This window comes from Aptenodytes forsteri, unplaced genomic scaffold, assembly GCF_000699145.1.
Source record: "Aptenodytes forsteri isolate BGI_AS27 unplaced genomic scaffold, ASM69914v1 Scaffold13, whole genome shotgun sequence".
NCBI lineage: Eukaryota > Metazoa > Chordata > Aves > Sphenisciformes > Spheniscidae > Aptenodytes > Aptenodytes forsteri.
In genome coordinates, this window is record NW_008794543.1 from 4,482,632 (window position 1) to 4,498,750 (window position 16,119).

General features: G+C 40.1%; 1 protein-coding gene across 1 annotated transcript in view; it reads left to right on the forward strand.

Moving 5' to 3' along the window:
* Positions 1–16,119, forward strand: part of GALNTL6 (polypeptide N-acetylgalactosaminyltransferase-like 6) — a 356,296-nt gene that overhangs the window by 255,783 nt on the left and 84,394 nt on the right. The window contains exons 7-8 of the mRNA XM_009272361.1: positions 1,418–1,603; positions 7,259–7,442. Coding sequence (XP_009270636.1) covers positions 1,418–1,603; positions 7,259–7,442 — 370 coding nt within the window. The remainder of the gene's footprint in view (positions 1–1,417; positions 1,604–7,258; positions 7,443–16,119) is intronic.

The following is a 16,119-nucleotide window of genomic DNA, read 5'->3' on the forward strand; positions in this document are numbered from 1 at the left end:
AGGGGAGAGTGAGCGAGCGGCTGTGTGGTGCTCAGTTGCCAACTGAGGTTAAACCACGGCAGACAGCATACATCAGGATTCCTCAGTGCAGAGAAGCATCCCATGCAGTACTCTCCCACTAAATACATATAACTACACACTAATGTTTCTACTCCTTCATAAACTGCAGGTAGATTTGGAAAGTCTTGTGTGTTGGTCAGCTGGGAAGGAAAGGAGCAGAGGCAAGAAGGAGCATGTGCAGGAAGCTCTATTTCAGTGGAGCTTGATTTTATTTTAACACAAGGTTCTGTACTCTCTGCACTGTGACTTGTTTGCTTATTGCCTTTAATCTCTGTGTCAGCCTTATACACTGAAGGGTAGTGCTAAATGATAGTCCTTTTGGGTAGTTCGTAGCAAACTTCTTGCAATCTCTAATGATGCAAGGTCTGGATCGAGGCCTGTACTGACAACACAAGTCCAAAGAATTAGTAGCTGATATAAGAAGCAATCATAACCTGGCAAACCCATTTCGGTGAGACTTATCTTGCAACCCCTAGTGTCACTAAATGTGGCTTATCACCAGTTTTAATTATTGGAGACTAAGTTTTTCTCTCCCTCTTTCCCTGCCAAGTAAAATTATCAGATTTTTCCAAAGTAATGAGTCTCACAAGCTGAGGTGTTATACCAAAGACAAAAGATCAGTATTTCTGTTGTAGATGTATTTAGGAAGAGGCAAAACTGTAGGGTGTTTTTTGTTGTTGTGGATTTTTTATGATTCTTAGTGTGTGTTTCTAGTCAGAAGGAAAAAAGTTCCCAAAGGTGCTGTTTTGTGATACAAACATAGCCAGGTTATGCAGATAAGAGGATCTATCAACTGCTCTACATTTGCAGCTTAATTTTATTAGGAAGTCAGACATCCCTTTGCTTCACGCTAGTATCCAACTATTAAGACCTTCCTTTATGCCTGTTTCCCTTTCCATTACAAAAACAATCTAATCATGCTAGTTTAATGCTTACTTTATAAAAATTGCTTTCCACTTGTAGTTCTTCATAATTAGTTGATATAGGAAACCCACTTGGAAAGGACACTGTTTATAAAATGGCATGCCAGAATGTTTATCTGGCCCTGGGCTGCAGGAACCAGAGGATGGATGAATATCCTGCAGTTGTTTTGGCCATGATTGTATCATGGATGGCAGGTTGCCAGTAGCAACTGCAGTAAAAGGTCCAAAGTGTTAGTGTCTTCCTCTGTGTGATAAAACAGAGAACATTTGCACTTTCAGAACTGTCTCAGAGAGGATTTGTGGCAGATTTTGGGAGACTTGAAGTGACAAGAGATGGAAGTAGATAAGCTGCTTGCAGGTTGTATGTCAACCTGTCCTTCTGTTGGCTCCTCCAGGCCTGGCACCACTGACACTTTTTTTGCCCTTCTTTCTAGAACATTTAAAAGAGAAGCTGGAGGAATACATGGTCCGTTTTGCCAAAGTGAGGATTGTACGTACCAAGAAACGAGAAGGGCTCATTCGGACCAGACTGCTAGGAGCCTCGCTGGCTAGAGGAGAAGTCTTGACATTTCTGGACTCCCATTGCGAAGTCAACGTGAATTGGCTGCCTCCCTTGCTTAGTAAGTGCATGAGCGTTCATCAACCATTAAAATTAGAGTATACAGCGTAGCTTAAGCAATCAAAGCCACGTCCCACAATTAGCAGGACATACACTGTATAGAAGTGTTTGGAGCTGTGCTGCAGTGTCTGAAGGGTCAGTATGAGACAGAACTCAGAGAAACGTGAGCAGCTCCGTTTTATGGTTCTTGTGACTAAAGAACTGGTAAAATTTTAAAGTATCACTTTGGCCTATGAGAGTTATGATTTATTTTATTATTACTATCACTAAATACACTGCTAAATCTAGTATTATGCTATGCCCTTACTATCCACTTGAAAACTTTTGTTCAGGTATTGTACACCTTCCTAGTGCTCCACATTCCATTAAAACAGCTTTTGCTGTAAATGTATCCAAGACCTCAGAGTTAAATCCAGTAAAAACTGCATTCACAATAGGAAGCTCAGAAAGAATGATTTGCTATTGACTGCTTTGCTGGATTCCAGCTGCAGCTGGCAAAGCTCCATTAGTCAGAGGAATGGAAAGAATCAATTGTTGTAGTCTAGGATTTCACTTCAGGAAACAATGTCCCCTTTTCTACAAATGTCCCCTTTTCTACCTGACTACATGCAAAGCGTATGTGCTTTGTAAAGCGAGTGCTTTTTTGCTAGAAAAACGAAAGAAAATTTCTGAGTTTACTATTAAAGAAATTTGTATTAATTAAAAGAGTATGTCGTAAGTACATGACAGGATAAGGTTTCACCAATTAATGGTTACTGTTTCTTGAATTTTGTTGCTAGGACTGGTTTGGCCACATAATAGGCTGATAAAGCATTTGCAGGCAAGAAGAGATGCTGTTCTGCTAATGAACTATCACTTGAGACAAAAAAAAAATACTAGTAACTAGTTTTTCTTCAGATCAGTAACAAGATAATGTACAAAATTCTAAATTTACATCCTTTCTAGCTTCCATATCAAATTACACATACAGTCTATCCCCTTGTTACCACTTTGCTCTTAATCACAACATCAGCATTTTTAAAAATAGCCTCTGTCTTCATGTAAAGCCCAAATGGCATAAAGGAGCAGAGGGAAATACAAGTTTCAACAAGCCTTCCACAAGTAGCCCTGACAAGTAGCCATTAAACACTCTGGCTTATTCTACAGCCCTTTCCTCTGCTTTCTGCTTTTGTCCCACCATGCAAAATACATTGCCACTAATGAAAAAATCTCAAGAAGATTCTCACTCTTCTCCTCTGAAATCTTTTGCTAAGTTACTGCAGATGAGACGTAACCCTTCTATTTTGCTAACTTAGACATGGGAAAATTGCAAGTTGCAAAACCAGTTCCTTTTCTTGCTTTCTTGTCTGAAATGAAGGTACATCTACCTGGGTTTCATCCTATAAAAACTGAAAAATAAATAGAATGCTCACAAAGGATTCGTAATTGCAGTTAGGTTGCAGTTGGGTATTGAACTGATGATCGCAACCCTCAGCCTCAAGCTAGAAAACTGGAAAGATGGGAGAAGCTTCATCAGGGACCAAGTCCCAGTTCTCCTTAGTTCTCAAGTGGAATGAGATCTTTATCGTTCCACATGTAGTAGAAATACCCTTAGCTAACCAGCCAGAGGATCTAGAAATTAATCTTGAGGAACACTGGAGCCCAGGATCAATAGACTTTATTTTGAAAGAAAAAGTAGAGCATTACATGAAGAAGGACAAATAAAGAATGACTACACAGCTAGTATATTTAAGGATGCCCTGTTTTCCAAAAGGGATGAGAGAACTTTCTCATAACCATTAGGTGGCAAATATTTACTATACTGAAATCAGGTGACATCTAGCTACTAATAATGGTAAAGTTAATATATTTTTGCAAGTATTTATCTAAAGGTCTAGCTTGTGATTCACTCAACACTGCATTTGACTGAATGTCATTCAAGGAAATGAAAACAGAGGATGTACTGGGTATTTATTGCTTTGAAGCTGCCCTATTTTAGCTCTGGTTGTATATGCCATGTGTAGAGAAAAGTCCTCAACAAGAGCCCAGTTCAGCCCTGCTCTGAAGACCACGGGTCTTCGCTGAGAGGGGCAGTGATTTCCACTGTTCCAAACCAGTTTGGGTTTGTTTTTTTTTTCAAAATGGGACCTTGAAAGTTGGAGGGGAACCAAGAGCAATCACTTAAAGACAGTTCTCAAAGTTACTTAGGCATCTAACTTGTATTTTCAGGATTGACTATTACTTTTTAGACCAAAGGAAGACTGGGTTATTTCAGTACTTGTTAGGTATCTAAATAGCTTTGTGGAGCTGAGCCATAGTTGCTTTCAGTTACAGTCCTTTGTTTTGTTTTCTTAAAAACAGGTGCAAAATGGCTTTTCTTTATTTTCTTTAAGATTTATGTAGTTTATTTCTTTAGCTTAAATGGGTTTCTAAACTGAGATAAGCCACTCGGAGAGTTTTGCCTGGTGTTCACTGAGCAGGCAGCTGTAGTCATGTGGAAGTGTTGGCAAACACAGCTGTTTGTTATCACTCCTCAGTAGTATAAAGTCAGCAGAAGGAAAGATGTGACTTGGGCTCCAGTTGCTGTAGTTGAGAGTCTAGTGTAGTGTGAAGTCACAGTTATTGCAGGTAAGAAACTGAGCGGTAAACCAGCTGAAAGATGCAGGTACATCTTTCCCTCTGCTGATGTTGCTGCAGGAGCAGTAAGAGGGGAGATGGACAGTAGATCAGTAGTGCCATAGGCTACCAGAACTAGGTTTGTCAAAAAAGATTTTTTTCCTGACCAAGACTTAAAGCTAATCATGAATAGATCATGCTTAGCAAGTTATCAAGACACCTGCTAGCTATAGCTGTCCATCTCCACAACATTTATATGATGCATTACTTGCTAGTGGGGAGACTGAGAGTACAAGTACTTATGACAACACACATAACGAGATAATTTGTTGAGCCACTCAAATGTTGTCACCATCTGTAATCACATATTTAAGTAGGAAAATAAGAGTATTTGTAATGTGGCATTGTTACTTTAACCACGCCAATTTGAAACAAGCACTTGAAATTAAAGGGGTGCATCTTTCTCATAAAGTTAAAACCTACATTTTTGAGATAGTGACTTACCCAGTACGAAACCTTCTGTTTATTGTCACATGTGCACACTCTGCTTGATAGTAAAAGTGCTGAATTCAAATATGTGTGTATATAATGCTTAAAATTGCTAGGGAGAAAGATCTGAGCAATGTTCTCTCTTGATCCCATGCTTTCCCTCAAATCTGCAGGATTTTTACATGTACAACGATGCTTATCTGTCTGTTCTTCCCTTTATCTGCAGCATATGTGCATTGAAATAACGCATGGAAATTTTCAGACCAGTAGGAATTTGTGAGAGGATGATGAGTAAAGGCAATAGAAAGGAACCTGTAAAGCATTTCAGCTATGACTTTCAGACTCTTGCGTTAGGAGCAGGTGGGATAAAGAGCGGTGGCTGGCAAAGGCAGCAACATGTTCACATTTGTAAAGCTGTGATACTAGCACTCTTCTGAAATGTAAGCTAGCCCTACAGCCCTTTTTTCTGTTTCCTAAATTCATATTGGGGCTATATTTGAGCCTAAGAAGTATGTATGCAAAATTCATTATTTTAGGCATACTGAAAGAAACATTGAGGCTGCAAGTTTGATTACTCTGCCTTTTGGTGTGCATAACTGCAAACACCCTGGTTTCTTCAAAAGACAAGATCTTCCTGTGGTTCCTCATCATCTCTGAAACATTTTTGGGGCTGAGAAGTAAGTTCTGCAGATACACATAAGAACAGGCAGGTAAGCATCATCTTATTTGCAAAAATCTTGCAGAGTTGTAGGAAGGAACACTGGGATTGAGTTTGAGCATTGCTCAAATAATTTCCTCCCTGGCTATCTCTGCATGTGACTTGGAGATTTCCAATCTTCCAGTCTATTTAAAGGCAGCGGCTTTTAAAGATCAAGAGAAGGTTGCTAATGTGTTATGAGTCTACCTTTGACCTGCTCCAGCCAAATCAATCCCATTTAGTTTCTCTCCCCCTATCAATTTAGAAGGGGGGGATCAGAGACAGATTATTATAAGCCCTATAACTATTAGCAGGACCATCACAGGAAAGAGATTATGTAAAAATGACTTTACATAACGATTACAGATAACGCTACACAGTATACCAGTGAATGTAATTATATTTGGCAATAGCAACAGTAATGCAGCCATTATGTCTGAGATGAGTTTCCTAGAATTTTGTGAGAGCCTGTGCTTTAAATTTATTTCACTATTAAAGGATAAGGATGTAAAAACCTGCTGAACTTCCAGGCACAGTAATTTCTTACTAGCAGTCAGCATTGTTCCCCCATTTGGACAGTCTCTAAACAACAACTGAGAATAAATATGAAAATTACAGATGTTTTGCTAACATAATCTTTTTTCTTAATTTCAGTCCTTCAGAAGCAAGGAAGCAGAATCTGTATTGTTAATCATTACACCAGTATTACCTGCCTTCTTATCTAAGCGTTCATTCCACACTCAGCCCTCTGATTTTTTTAGGGTGTTATCAAGCACCAGTGAAACCTAATCCTTAAAAGCAAAAAACAAGTTTTCCACATAGGCCCTACAATGTATTATATTTTCTAAAGAATCTAGGCTACCATTTGGAGAGAAAGCTTTATTATACTTGGAATTTTGAGATTTTGTTTTTTCAAGGGTTCATAGATAGTTTTTCTACTGTCCTTTCATGCCAACGCAGCTACAAATTTTCCCTCTACTTCCTCATTTCAAACCATTATTCTTCTGCCTAATTCTTGCAGCTTGGAATATCTTCTTTACTTTTCTTTCTTTTCTGAGGAGCTCCACGGGATTAAGCAATAGGATTCACCAAAGAAGACTCGGGCCCACCCTGCTCTTGTACTAGAGATAGGAATTTGATTTATCCTCACAGTTCTATTTAAAAAAAAAAAAAAAAAAAAATAATACTGTGGCCTTCTTTATATCTCAAAGATTGGTACAAAAAAGGACACAAGCTGTTTTGTTCCTCATGTTGGAGTTTGCCTTTAATTTGTAGCATTTGATCTCAAAGCTGAGACAATAATACTGTGGGGCCTTCTTTATATCTCAAAGATTGGTACAAAAAAGGACACAAGCCCTGTTTTGTTCCTCATGTTGGAGTTTGCCTTTAATTTGTAGCATTTGATCTCAAAGCTGATGCACACTAGAGCCACAAGAACAGCGGCTGAATGGTTGCAAGGGCTGAGATTCACATTTGGGAACGCAAATCTCTCTCGCAGGAGCTTGCCATACACACTCCCCACAGCTGAAAGAGTATTTTTATATTTTGCTTGCTGGCTTGTTCCGTAGCTGACAGATTAGGGACAGCTCAGAGTAGCAAAGTGACAGAGATATAGATGACTGGACTCCTGTGGGTCTCACAGGGATATGCCTCCCTTTAAAGAACTGTAAATGCTTCTAATCATTGCCCAACTGCATTAAGTCCACTTTAGATAAAGGTTTGATACAGGTTTGAAAAATGAAATTATTTGGGGGCCATAGGGAACAAAGCAAGCAATCTTCAAACATCAGAAAACCTGTGGGATTCGCTTTGCAGTAATATGATAGATGGCTTGACTAGACATGCCGTTTCCTATTTTCTACTTTCATTTTTCAGACCAGATTGCACTAAACCACAAAACCATCGTGTGTCCTATGATCGATGTCATTGACCACAATCACTTTGGCTACGAGGCACAGGCGGGGGATGCCATGCGAGGAGCTTTTGACTGGGAAATGTACTACAAAAGAATACCGATTCCTCCAGAGCTCCAGCGAGCTGATCCCAGCGACCCCTTTGAGTAAGTAGCGATAAAGGGGAGAGTGGGAACATGAATCAGAACAAGCAAAGAAGGTAACTGTAGCAGAAGAATCCAAGCCCAGAAATTTCCATGTAGGCCACTTCATACTAATGAAAAGCAGTAGAAGCAAACAGCTTCTATACAGGCTTATAAAACCTCAAAACTAGGAAAAAGATCAGGGCAACAAGTTGCAGAATTCACAAACTCTGCCTGGAAACACAACTCTTCCCAATCTTTCCTGTCCCAGTGGTTATGCATAAAAGAAACGGGCACATACTTGTAGTTAAGAGAAAGTATTGGCATTGGGCAAGGAGTGAATGTGACTGCAGTTACTCTGTTTATTCCACAGAGCACTTCCTGAACAGACTTTAGTTTAATGTTTTCTTTGCTGGAGATTAATGCAATACATGCACCAATAGCTAAGTCCACATTCTGCCAGCAGATGCTTTGTTTATGACTGGTGATATTGCTACTGTGTATGTATTGCTGTAACTTAAACACAGGGCTGTCAAACCTGAACAGCGTCAAGCTGATTTGTAAATAATTTTTGATAAGCCAGCCTCCGATCCCAGTATTGTATAGATCAGCTCATTCACAGGAATGTCCTTCTACTCTTCACAAAGGGAGATCCTTTTTTCTTTTCTTTTAATTATTCTCATGTAAGGATCAGCTGGGATTAATCTGCATCAGCAGAGAGAGGACAGACAGACAGGCATGATTCAATCTGGCAAAGTCTCCAGGTCTCTCACACAGCATGCATCTGTCGTGGTTTAACCCCAGCTGGCAACTAAGCACCACACAGCTGCTCGCTCACTCCCCCCCGGTGGGATGGGGGAGAGAATCGGAAGAGTAAAAGTGACAAAACTCGTGCGTTGAGATAAAGACAGTTTAATAGGTAAAGCAAAACAAGGAATTCATTCACTCCTTCCCATCGGCAGGCAGGTGTTCAGCCATCTCCAGGAAAGCAGGGCTCCATCATGCGTAACAGTTACTTGGGAAGACAAACGCCATCACTCCAATCGTCCGCCCCTTCCTTCTTCTTCCCCCAGCTTTATATGCTGAGCATGATGTCATACGGCATGGAATATCCCTTTGGTCAGTTGGGGTCAGCTGTCCCAGCTGTGTCCCCTCCCAACTTCTTGTGCACCCCCAGCCTACTCGCTGGTGGGGTGGTGTGAGAAGCAGAAAAGGCCTTGACTCTGTGTAAGCACTGCTCAGCAATAACAAAAACATCCCTGTGTTACCAACACTGTTTCCAGCACAAATCCAAATCATAGCCCCATACAAGCTACTGTGAAGAAAATTAACTCTATCCCAGCCAAAACCAGCACAGCGTCCCAGCAGGGCTGGCAGCAGGACTGGCTCTGATACTGTCAGTAGCCCTGGCTGAAACTCTGCACTGCAGGTTTTGGCAGTTTAAAAACTCGGCATTTTCCCCTTCCCAAAACAAAACTTGGAAACAGTAGCAACAGAAAACCTGTGTCTCTGTCCCAGACTCTGCACTATTTTGAAGTAATGGATCTGATTCATGCAGAAATTGACCCTTATATCCAGGGAATGACCAGCTCTGTACAGGGAGAAGTAGGTAATTGCGGCATTCAGTGGGCTTATTTTCATTATTCTACTTGTTCCTTTTTACTTATCTCCATCTAGGCTCATCAGACTTCGTCTTGCATTGGTGTAAGTGCTGATGAAGTACTTTCCATCAGCTGCCAATGTGACCACAACATAGATGCAGCTAGTGCAATCACATAACACTCCGGAGTTGCTAGAGCCTCCATTGCTCTTCCACAAGTTTTCCTGGTCCTCTGAGCAGTTGTAATTTCTTGTCACTTACTGAAAGTCGCATAGCACATCGTATAATTTGGTTCAGCATTCAAAGTTTGTGTATAAGTAAAACTTACATCTTGCCAGTGTAGCTGCAGGGTTGCTAATCAGCCATTTCACACATTTGCAGTTTGTAGTATGCATCTCTCAAAGTCAGGAGAGGCCTGAGGAGGAGGTACTCATGGCAAACTTTCTAGAACAGAGGCTTTGTGCAGTACAGAACAGATGTGGCAGTTTTGCATGAACTGTTGTTACAATCAGCATGGCAGCAGTTGATACCCACCTTGCCCTGCCTGCATTCGTAAGACACACAGATAAATGGCTTTGTGAGGAACAACATATAGGACAGTGCAACCTATAAATCCCTTGTAATCTGAGTAGTCGTCTCCCCAGAAAGGTGGAAAGGCTTCCCAGTTCTTACACAAATCAGTGAGAGTCTCCCTTTGTTTTCCCCATCACAGGATCCACATCAGAGCAATGCAGGTGGAAAAGCAGCATTGCACATGGAACCACCATGTCTGTCCCCACACATGGCAGCAGGATTGAAGGCTGGCTGAGTTAGGACAATATCTTTGCTCAAAAGTACCCTCTGCCTAGAATGGCAAGGGTATAAAAGTGTTTTAAATAATCAGTATGAATTTTGCTTAGGGGAGGAACTATGTTCTAATTTAAAGTCAGTACGGCTTTTCTCCTAGGGCCTTCTCTGTTGACACCTCAAGCTTTTAATACCTTGCTTACAACAAGTACGGTAAACATTACAAAGCATTTTACATATCAGTAACTTAATTGACCAAGACAGCTTCTACAGAATTAAAGAGACAGAGGAGTTTTCCTTTAGGTGTATGTACACTAAAACTAGAAATAGCTTCAGCCAGCACCATAATTATTATGTTACTATTTTGTAAGCAGTAGGGATTTTGGGTTTTTTATTTAGGTTAAATATTTTGCTATTGGTATCCTAATAGCTTTATTTCTTGCCAGCAGCATCAGATCTAAGCTGATCCTTAATGAACTGGAAAATTGCCAACATTTTTAGTAAAGCACCAGCAAATAATGGGTACATGATCCAAAAATTGCACTGCTGAGTTTTTTCTCCTCACTTAAAATGCCAACTCAGTATGTGTGTTAAGCAGAAAAGGTCACATCAACCTAAGAAATAATGTACATAAAACCAGATCAAACTACAGAAGACCTAAGAGCAGTCATTATAGTATCTGAATGATACGTTTGCTTTCTATCTGCACGTGATCAAAACACTGCTGCAGCAGAAGACATCAGCAGAGTGTTTGCTGTAGGCACAACAAACTGAAGTTTTGTCAGGTAGGCTTTTGGTGTGACAGTAACACGGAGCTTACTGAGCTCCAGTGCCAGCTGAGCTAGTGTTTCTGGAATCAGTTTTTCCCCACTTTTTTTTATTTTTTTTCAACTGTGCTCCACTATGGTCAGTGTTTGACAGGCACTTTCCTGTTGGATGACATCTATCTGGATGCAGTCTTTCAGTTCAAAACCCTCTTGTGAAGAATCTAGGCATTGTCATCTATTCGTGGTGTGGGCATGGGCATGTTTTATTGTTCATACACCTGCAGTGCCACTCAGGCAGCATCACCACCCTTCGCTGTGACAGAACTTGGAGCTTCATTCCAGATCTCAGCTTTTCCTGATGTACACCCACACCCATTCTCAGGCCCTCTGCAGTTGTTTACAACAAGTAGCTTTACACCAAGATTTGGCTTGATGTTCATGACTTTAGGACTGTATAACACTCTCAGAGGCTTCCAGCCTGCCCAGTGTCAAATTCAGGTACAGATGGTGTACTAGCACCAACCTGGGAGTCACATGACAAATTTATAACTGCATTTGGATCAGGCTGCATTCATCTACAAAATCTGTCCTTTTGGTTCACATGTAGTTTGGCCACACCAAGTTTCCCATAGGTTTCACTGAACCAAACTATAGCCATATAAAATGTATTTTCAATCAAATCTCTTATGTGAATTATTGGATATTGCTCTGTGCTTATTGTGGTGTTTAGGAAGGTTTAACAACTATTCTATAAATGGATCTCATGTAGCCTTTAAGATTAGCTATTTTTCTGAGAGATCTGTGTTGCTGCTTTGCAGGTTACATTGAATCCTTAGAGGCATGGAAAATGGACTTCACCCCTAAATAATGTTGCCTTCCCATCCAGAGACTAGATCTGTGAACTCCTTGTTGATTTCCCTTTTTTACGTGCCACGGAAACAACGGAAGTTTTATATTGCATTCAGCTGATCTGTCATACTTGCAGCTCATCACAGTTGGCTGTAGTGGTTTTTCTCTTGCGAGTCGTGTACAACTACCCCAATATATTCTGAAGGGGGCTTCATGCTATTTTCCTCTGATGTATTCAGGGTTGTGTAATCGACACAGAGCAAATTGATGTTCTGATGTATTGTGGGAAATTGTCAGACAATCGTGAAATCATCATGTCACGATGATGCTCACTGTCTTGATCCCAGGATCAATGATCATTCAGCGGAATTTGAGATACTTGGGAAATCTTCTAGTCTATAAGCAGGGAGGACCAGAGATGTTTACCTCCTTTGTGGCAAGGATCACCTTGGCTTATTATCATCTCTCGCTGGTTTGTTTCTCTGTCATGGCAGAGGTTTGGCACCATGCCCTTATGGGATATATGGGTTTGGGACATAAGAGCATGCTCTTGTTTGGCTGTTTCTTTCTGTGGTGCAAGCACTCTAGTCTCTGGAGGAGTTTGCCTAACCCAAGCGATTGCCACTTAAACTAATAGGATAACCTTGTTACTATAATGGGCTGTGATATACAGCATGTCAGTTTATATGATTTAATAGCCTGTCTGGGCTAAAAGCTCTGTGGAAGTTTAAAGCAGAGGTTTGATATACTCAAGCCTGCTGGGGATGACTGCTCTTTATTTCCTGGCAGTGCTTACATTACATCAATTCATGTTATCGCATGCCCGATCTGAAAACTGGCATCAGTGTCCATTCATGCCAGCAGCAACATATTTTTAACCAGACAAGAAAACATCAACAATTCAACTCAAAAAACTATTTGGAAAAACCACAAACTAATCAAGAGGATTAATATAGCACAGATCAATTAGGGTAAGAAAGGGCTGCACAGCTCCTCGGAGCAGTTTTACGGTGGTGTAACTTTATGATTCAGGAGGGAGGGAAAGGTGCGGGTGAGACCTAACAGCATTGCTATTGAATTGCAACTCAAGATGGAAATCCTAACCGATGAGAGAAGTGTTGTGCTACTTACTGGATGCCAGGACTTCTAGCACCTATCTGGGAAAGTTAGTAGTTTTTTGGTATATGACCACTCCTTGCTCTCCGAGGGTTCCTTTCTATGACAGCCTGTTTGCCTTCTGGCATAGAACTGTCATCTCCAGATCCCCCTGAAGGGAGACAAAGATGGAGAATCATGTAATTCTAGCAAAGGACCAGAACAATAGTTTGGCAAATACTGGGCTAGCCAACGATGTAACTTTGTAACCTCTGGCGAGACATTTTAGTTCTTGTACTCAGTTTCCCATTAATAAAACAGGAATAGAATCACCCACCATCGCAAGGCTACTTTGGATATGAGTCTGGCAAAGGTTAGGGGATTGAGATCTCACAGTAATAGGGGCCATTTATGGTTTACAGATGTACTTTTTGGTAAAATTTTGGACCTACTCAAGGGATGAAATTAGCTGATCGGTACATTTTTCTCTTCCCTTGCATCACAGACTCTCAACCTGGGATGTAACGTATGACCTTAATGTAGCCTGTTGTGTGTTAGATTGGAAGATTACCTGGCACTTTTTGTTGATTTGCATATGTAAAATCATATTATTATTATTATTATTATGATGCAAGCTGTTGTCAGCTTTTTTATTTGAGTATGACATACTCTCAGAAATACTCTCTTTTTCTGCATCTCCTTACTTTCAGTATTTATATATACTTTTAACAACATGGTGCAAAGAAAGTCTTTGCTAAGACTGCATTTCAAATCTGACAAGTACTTTTGCAATTTTATGATCATTTTCTGAAGTTTAGAAAGTGCTTTGTACAATGATTTCTGTTCTATAGCTCCCAGTGCTTTATAGTCTGTGTCTTTTATGGCTGATTTCTGCCTATAAACATATTCATAAAACCTCTCACAGCCAGAAACAATTGTCTATTTTTTTTAAAGCCTGAGTATAATCTACTGTTTTGAACTGTGCTACAGGAATGTTTGATGCAAAGGCATCATTCTACAGAGAAGCAGTCTCTAACCAGTGTGAGTTTGTGTAATTTAAGGTCTTGATTGTTTTGACAAGCTATGGTCTGTAGAAGACTGTTAGTGGAGGTAACAATAGTGGAGATAACAATAGCTTTTACAAACTGCCGTCCACCTGTGGCACCATGAAAATCTCAGAATTTTTTCAATGAAAAATGCTGACACTAACACACCATTTATGAGTGAAGATATGAATATTCAATCATTTTCTCCTGCCTTTGGTTGGATTTCAGTGTAGAGGTTCTGTACAACCAGTACATTTTCTCTGCAGGCCAGGACAGAAGAGATAACTCTACAGAGGGTGTAACCTGTCAGAATAAAAAAAATTAAAAAAAAGAATCAAAGATAAAAAGCTGCTGGTATAATTTTCATAACCTCACAAGAATCACTCAAGCAATTAGTTGAGTCCTATGTCCTAGCTGAATCGGGTAGATTCAGGTTTGATACACAACTTTTCACTTGAATGTTGTTAGTGGCTCCTGACTCCCAAGGCAAAAGGGAACAAATTGTGTTCATAATGCCTTAATGCTGCAGTGCCGAAGTAGCTATGGTTCTTCTGCTTCTGTGGAAACTCATATTTCCAATTTTCTTTCACATTTGGAGCTTCATGGTTAGCATAAAAATGTAAACATCTTGAATGTAATGTTTCTGGAGCTGTTAGCCTGCTACTTCACACAAGTATTAACTTTAGAGCTTGACAGTCTATATGCCCATATGCTGGGGCAGATTCATAGAGTGGGTCACCAAAACTACCAGTAATTAGAAAACTAAGTAGTTTCTGGACATGAATTTAGTATTTCTTTACGTAAAAAAGACTGGGATGGTGGCCAAGAAGAAGGCAGATACGTTGCTCAGTGATTACAGGTGAGCTATTTAATGCTATCAACATGCTGTTGATACAGATGACTTGGCTTTCAAAATTATAAAGTCATGTCTGAACAATTTTCCATGAAGAAACAGAAATCACACTTTTAAAATAATTATTTTTATTTTTAATTTTATATTTTCAAGCCATTTTCTCTAGAACTTTCATGCAGAATTTGGTGACACCTATTGGTACTAAGAAACAGAAAACCAACACCCTTCTCTTACATTTTATAGTGTTTACCAGCATAAAGTTGGGATTGACATCTTCATCTACTTCCATTTCTGTTTGGTTGTTGTGGGTTTTTTAAAGAATGACCTATTGCTACCTAAAGCCCATATCTGTGCTACAGTTGCTTCCAACAGAAGAGAGAACAAAGACTAAAACCAATGACTAATTTTGTCAGACCCCTCAGCGTGCCAAACAGCTTCCAAATCTGTACATTGATGCGAGTTCCATACGTGCTCATTGGCTCAAGTTTACTAATACTCTTTAGCGTCTGTCCAGTATAAGCAGTTGGGGTTGGGGGTATGTGTGTGTGTCATTTCCCCCTTACTCTACAGGGTCTGCCAGATACTCCAGAGTATCACAGTGCTTTTCTTCCTTTTCCCTCCAATGCCCATAGTTCTGTTTTCAGAGGCAGCGATCAAATAAGCATGGCGCAGAAGCATCTTCACCTGCCAATATATACCTTCTGATTTTTTGTCTATATAGAATAATTCTGACTGTCCAGCTATCTTGGCATAGGACCCCCTTAGCCCTGAGGTGAAGAGATTTTTCTGGCTTCCACTCTGAAGAAATTAAGCTGCCAATGCAGTGTGTGGTGGAAGCATGAAAAGAAGGGGCTGAGAAGAAATTTATGTCTAGCCAGTGTTTCAGTACTATTCTTATAGTATCTAATCAGAAACTTTCTTGCCGCAGCTTTAACCCCTTTATATTTTGTCATGTACACTGTACACTGGGAGAAGACCTTTTAAGTACTTGAGGATGTCAGATCAGTTCATTGTTTATTTTCAAGTAAATTACCTTTTTTTTTTCAGTCTCTCTTAATAAGTTGTGTTTTCTAGATCTCTGCTTATTACCTTTGCTCTCCTCTGGACTTTTGCCATACTGAAAGCAGACACTGCACCAGCCAAAGCCTTATCATTGCCTAGTAGAATAGGCAGGTGACTTTGCCTGTCTCAGAGGCTATGTTCCTTTTTATATTTTCTTGACGTTGTTGATTCATGCCAGGCTTGTGCTGTGGTGTAACCTCCACATCATTTTCTGCAGAACTGGTATCTAGCCAAATGTTCATCCTCCTCCTCTTGTAATTCAGATTTTACATGTTTGAAGGCAAGGCATTTGTCTTCATATCTATTTGAAGTGCCACGTCCAAAAAGGTGATCTATCTTCATTATCCCTAGATCAGTGTGATACTTTGTAACTGAACATTTTGAATTTTATCTTTTTTGCCTTTTTTTACTTCACTTCTTCAGTTTGCTAAGATTTTTGAATTCTGATTAACCCTCCAATTTTTACAGCCTATTGCAATGTTATAGAATCATAGAATCATTAAGGTTGGAAAAGACCTCTAAGATCATCGAGTCCAACCGTCAACCCAACACCACCATGCCCACTAAACCATGTCCCGAAGCGGCTCATCTACATGTCTTGTAAATACTTCCAGGGATGGTGACTCAACCACTTCCCTGGGCA